Below are 6,228 nucleotides of genomic sequence, written 5' to 3'. Positions count from 1 at the left end.
TGTCATATTATCATTTTGTTCTTCTCAATAATTTCATGATCAAGATCTTTTCATTTCTACTAGGAATTTTGATAAGCATCTGGGAAATATCTTATCTGCATGCATTGTCTCCAGATACATGTAGATATGTCATGCGTAATATATATACCATTTTAGCATGGATTAAACTTCGGACCTTGATGATCAGGCTGCGAACAGAGCTCAAATTAATTGCACAACTTAAAAGTTCGATCGTCATGATGGCGCCACTGATCACTTCCATCGAGAGATAGTTATTATATTGAATATTACACACATGATGATGCACATGGCCATTAATTTTTAATCTCTCAAACTTCTAAATAATTTACAAATAAATTAGTGATCTATTGGCCTCATGTCAAAAAAGAAAAACAAACCAAAAACCGAGGCGACGTACAAAATTAGCTTATGGGCTCACAGTTTATTAGGTTTTAGAAATCAAGGAGGGCAGAGAGCTATTTCACACGAAAGAGATGGAGAATGCTTGAATATTCCTCTGTATATTGATACCATAGCACTGTACAACTAACGAATATATATACATCTCAGGCGTAACAAACAAACTGCTTATAATTTACCACAAATGGTAATTCTCTAACAATAAAAAAAATATCTACAGAATAATGAAAAGAATATTCGAGAAATGAAATACATGGATTATGTATAGTATCATCCATGCCTAGACTTATGATTTAATGTAAGACGACATGCAGCTTCTGTAGTAGATAAACGACCTGCAGCTGGGAGATCATTATTGTGTAATATAGTTCAATGTTATGCACATCTCAATTATATTAAGGATGCAAATGCTAAGTAGGGACTAAAAAGTCATTCCCCTATTAATGATAATCTTACTTATTATATATCCCAATTGCGTGTTCAGTACCGTATATACAAATAGATAATTCAAGATTTAAAGAAAACAAGGAAGAAAAAGCCCAATTAATTGGCTTGCCTCTGCTCCTCTATAAAAAGTCGAGTAAGTGTCGACACTCACAATCACACCAAAACCCACTAAGGCGATGAAGGGGTACATACTCGTAGGCCTTCTTGTTCTTGTTGGCTCTTTCGCCAACACCATTAATGCTAATGCTATTACTCCCAGCTACGGCATTTCTTCACTAAACAGGACCAGCTTTCCCAAAGGTTTCACTTTTGGTGCAGCATCGTCTTCCTATCAGGTAACCCCAACAGGTTTTCTACGTACATGTTTATATCAATATATTTTGAGTTTTTGATCTTCAAGTTCCCTGAGATCTCAAGAATAATTCATACATATACGTGCATGCCCCAATATGTGTTTGAATTCCATGCAGTATGAAGGTGCAGCGTTTGAAGATGACAAAGGACTAAGTATGTGGGATTATTACAGCCACAAATACTCAGGTCTCTCTCTCTCTCTCTCTCTCTCTCTCTCAGTGTGTGTATATATATATATATGAATTATATATTACGTACGTACTAACCTAGATTTAAATATTGTTTCAGATGACATGAAGATGAAAAATCTAGAACGTGCTATTTCAAAAAGAAAAAGGAATTTGATATTTAATCTCTGAAGAGATATATATATATAAACAAGCTTTTTTTTTTTTTTTTTCTCCAAGGACAATATTTTGCGTTAACATAACATATATTACCCATTAATAAATAAAAAAAGTTCATACAAACTTTGGTAATTAAGCATGCAGGTACATTATTCCTCTTAGTTAACGGACAAGATTTATTTGAAACTGCAGATAAAATAGCGGATGGCAGTAATGGAGATATAGCTGATGATCAATATCATCGCTACAAGGTACGCATTATATATATCCTTAATTTTGATCTTTTCCCGTTTTATGGATAAATAGGAGGAGTAAAAGGTATATATATACGACATAAGAAAAAATTAAATATTGATGAGGTAGAATTTTTGTTCTGCGGTTTCCATTCTATTAAGATGAAGTAGCCTTGTCAAGTCCTTAAAAAAAATTTAAATTATAAAACTCAAATTTCAAAAAACTTAAAATAAAAAATTATTATTTTCAAGAAATTTTATCTGAGAAATTGTACAAAGAAAAAACTAACATTTTTATAATGCTCAAAAATAATTCACAAAAATTAATTGTCTTTTTTGGAAATTTTAGGAGGACTTTGGGATTCTGAAGGATATGAATGCAGATGCATACAGATTCTCAATCGCATGGCCCAGACTGATACCAAGTAATTAATTACATGTATTTCTGCTGCATCAGTGATATGATATCTGTTGCTATTAATTTCCAATGCCTAGATGCATTTTCTATTTTTAAAGCTTTCGATATATAATCGTAAGTCATAACCATTCATTTGTGCCAATTTTCAGCTGGAAAGATTAGTGATGGTGTGAACCAGAAAGGAATCGACCACTACCACATGGTCATCAATGAACTCCTAGCCAAAGGTACTCATGGACGTCCACATTAACATATCATATGCTAATAATTCACTGATGATAATGTATTACTGGTACGTACTTACAATTATTGAAATGCAGGTCTTACGCCCTATGTGACAATCTTCCACTGGGAAACTCCCATGGCCTTGGAACATGAGTATGGCGGCTTCTTAAGTCAAAGCATTGTGTAAGTGATGACTAAATCACGACCACATCACCAACATTCCATATATATAAATGGGACAGTACTCTAATATATCCGTGCATGCGTATGTAATTTTTAGTGAACACTTCAAGGACTTCGCTGAGCTTTGCTTCAAGGAGTTTGGTAAGAAGGTAAAGCATTGGATCACCTTAAACGAGCCTTATACCTACAGCAATGGTGGATATGCAGCTGGGGTTTTAGCACCTTTCAGATGTTCCAGCTGGCAAAATCTGAATTGCACCGGCGGGGATTCAGCGACGGAGCCATATACCGTCACGCACAATCTGCTTCTTGCTCATGCAGCTGCCGTTAACGTGTATAAGACCAAATATCAGGTTGTATATTTACCAAAGTTGAAGTTTAGACCAACAAAAAATATATGTCTTTGTCGTACGTACGTTGTGTTGACTTAAACTAGACTAGCCATGGCTTGATTAACCAAATCACGTTCACTATGTTCAGGCAGAGCAAAAAGGTGTTATAGGGATAACACTTGTGTGCGATTGGATGGTTCCGTATTCTAAATCGGAGAAAGACCATGCTGCCGCGTTACGTGCCCTTGATTTCATGTTCGGATGGTATGTTTTTCTTTAATTAGTTTTTCTCCATTGCGCACCTGCTTTTATTTTTTAAAATTATAGGACGATTACATCGTAATTCATATCCTGATCTCAGTTTATGGATGGTTTTATATTTTGTTGCAGGTTCATGGACCCCTTAACAAAGGGTCGCTATCCCCTCAGCATGCGTACTCACGTACGTGAAAACCGACTACCCAGATTCAACAAAACTGAATCGAAGTTGGTGAAGGGATCATATGACTTTATTGGATTGAACTACTATACTGGTACTTATGTTGTTGATGCACCTGAATATAAGTCTCTGAACAAAAGCTACTTGACAGATGCTCTTGCTTATAAAACAGGTACGTATAGTACTAATTAATTCAACAATACTCGTAAAGCTAGAATTGATCGATACATATATATTATATATATATATATATATATGTGTGTGTGTGTGTGTGTGTGTGTTTGTCTTATGCATGTATCGAATGTTAACATCTTTTTTTTGTTTGGCTGTGCATGGCAGGTTCGCGCAACGGGGTCCTCCTTGGTCCACAGGTATATGAATTATAAGTAGATTAATATATATTTTCCACTATATAATAAGATTCCGAATGGATGATATTGGATCTTACGAAAGCTGTCATATGTACCAAACAAGACAATTTAGCAGTTGCTTTATTGCAAAATATATCGATTTGATAGCTCTTAATTTTTATCCACCTTAGAGCATTCCTGATGGGTTCCGTAAAGCCCATGCTTTTGTAAAATAGCTGAAAATACTCCATCCAACGGATTATATATTTTATCACTAATATCCACCTATATATCTATGGGTCACTCTACACACTTGTATAAATAGTTAATTCATTTATCTCTCTATTTTCTACCTTTTTCTTCATTGCAGGAAGTACTCTTTATTCATTTCTCTCTACCTTCTACTTTTTAATTTATTTGAAATGAATAAAATATATTAAAAGTATAATATTTACATGATATAAAAAGAATAGATAAGCTGATGTATGGTATATTGTAAAATAGAAAAAGTGAGTTTTGGTGATGTATTTTAAAGGATAGGATGAAGAAATCATTAAAAATATTGCTCCAACACATGATGACAAACGAAAACAGTCTTGGGCAAATTAATTTTATGTAGTGATCAGTTCATTTTCTGTAAATCTCAGGCTGCTTCAAGTTGGCTCTATGTCTATCCTAAAGGAATTTATGATCTTCTTGTCTACACAAAAACCAAGTACGGTGATCCAGAAATTTTCATCACCGAGAATGGTAATTTTCTCAACTTTTTTGATCAATTATTGTTGCATAAAGTCGATGACGAATTCTTGGATGTCCCATTTTATCTAATTAAGATAACTATAATCTTTTATTAGGAATCGATGAGTTCAATAATGCCTCATTACCGCTTAAGGAAGCCCTTGTGGACACCCAAAGAATTGACTACTATTATAGGCATCTTGCGCATGTTCATAAGGCTATCGGGTAAGTGCTAATTCATACATCTCTCTCTCTCTCTCAAAATCTATCTAATCTATCTAATCTTTCATCTCTAATTCTTTTTTTTTTTTTAATGGAATATTAGTGCGGGTGTGAAAGTTAAGGCATACTTTGCTTGGACATTCTTGGATGACTATGAATGGAATTCTGGTTATACGGTTCGATTTGGCATCTACTTTATCGACTATGTGAACGGATTGAAAAGATACCCTAAACTTTCAGCACAATGGTTCAAGAATTTCCTCAAGAAATAGAAATGAAGACTTTCAGCACAATGGATTGAATAATGTAATTTTCTTTCTGTATTAATTTCTGAAATGCTTGCAGAATAATATATAAATTGCTCTGCGGATGGTCTCCGTCTTTTATTATGCATGGGTTGTTCAAATTTTCGTATTTTTAGTGTGTTGAAATTTTACTACTAAATGATCGAAATACTTTCGGGCTTTTACATCGACTTCCGATCCCGGCTATATATGCATCACGTGGAGTTTCTTAAAACCCTAACTACTTAATTGCTTATTGAATGGTTCAAATTTTGTTAATGCCTTAGCATTTCACTTGTGATATTTTGAGTTTAGATCTCAAAATATTCTTGTTTTTCTTTATTCGAATGGTTATCATACATAATAAGTGCTCAAGTGCAAATTTGAATCATTGTACGTTTCTGATCTTTATTCATTAGATTTAAGGAATTGTAAGTATAAATATAATAATGGAGCTTTCTAGCTAGTAGGTTTGAATTAATTAGTCTAATTAATCTGATTGGAAGCCTCTTATATATAACTTTAGCTCTGAGACTTTCTTTCTTACATTTTTTATAGTTCAATGATCTTGCATTTGTTAAGAAAACATCTATTCATATATCAATAAGATTCTCTTATGGGGTTTCTGTTGTTTCGATTTTTGTTGTCTTAACATTTATCACATGTGATATGCTGAGGTTTATACCTTACAATATTCTTAATTTGACTTGTTATTCCTTAATCGAATATTCGGTCTTTGAGAAATTGATCCACATATGTTACAAACATCTGGCGTTCGCATGTTTACCGATAATTATTTGACTGTGCACATTTGACTATTCATGTGAGAAGTTGATCTCTATATGAAATACATTTATGGAAAATTGAGTTTGATAATATTTATTAATCTAATGCTGCCCGCGCGTATATATTAGATGTTCGGATAATATATCCAGAGTTTCTCTCTGTGTGCATTGGATAATTCAATTTTACCAACCGATTTGAGACTATCTCGATTCCAAACAATTTAATTGAATATTATTTATTATATTTTACTTGTGAACCAATCATTTAATACCACATCATAAGATGATGACGAGAATGAGGATGATGAGTAGCATTACTCATATAATATTACCTATGGAAAAGAAACTCTAACGTCCATAGATAATAAATATCTCTATTATCTATGGCGTTGGCAAATCTTTTAGCCGTAATAAATATTTCTATTGTTTGGAATATTTTGCGCGCGTTCCG

The 6,228-nt window shown here is 33.4% G+C and overlaps 1 protein-coding gene across 1 annotated transcript; it reads left to right on the top strand.

Annotated features, from left to right (window-relative positions):
• Window positions 1-295: 295 nt before the first annotated feature.
• Window positions 296-4,988, top strand: LOC121238437 (beta-glucosidase 12-like). The gene is made up of 14 exons (XM_041135283.1): window positions 296-310; window positions 1,050-1,202; window positions 1,338-1,407; window positions 1,761-1,819; window positions 2,151-2,226; window positions 2,369-2,446; window positions 2,540-2,627; window positions 2,725-2,980; window positions 3,108-3,223; window positions 3,350-3,570; window positions 3,738-3,769; window positions 4,396-4,498; window positions 4,603-4,711; window positions 4,812-4,988. The coding sequence occupies exons 1-14, from the start codon at window positions 296-298 to the stop codon at window positions 4,978-4,980; spliced, it is 1,545 nt and encodes a 514-aa protein (XP_040991217.1). The 3' UTR covers window positions 4,981-4,988.
• Window positions 4,989-6,228: the final 1,240 nt, after the last annotated feature.

The sequence above is a fragment of the Juglans microcarpa x Juglans regia genome, chromosome 7D (genome assembly GCF_004785595.1).
Source record: "Juglans microcarpa x Juglans regia isolate MS1-56 chromosome 7D, Jm3101_v1.0, whole genome shotgun sequence".
NCBI lineage: Eukaryota > Viridiplantae > Streptophyta > Magnoliopsida > Fagales > Juglandaceae > Juglans > Juglans microcarpa x Juglans regia.
Note: the sequence above shows the minus strand (reverse complement) of the source record. Positions and strands in the feature narration are given on the sequence as shown.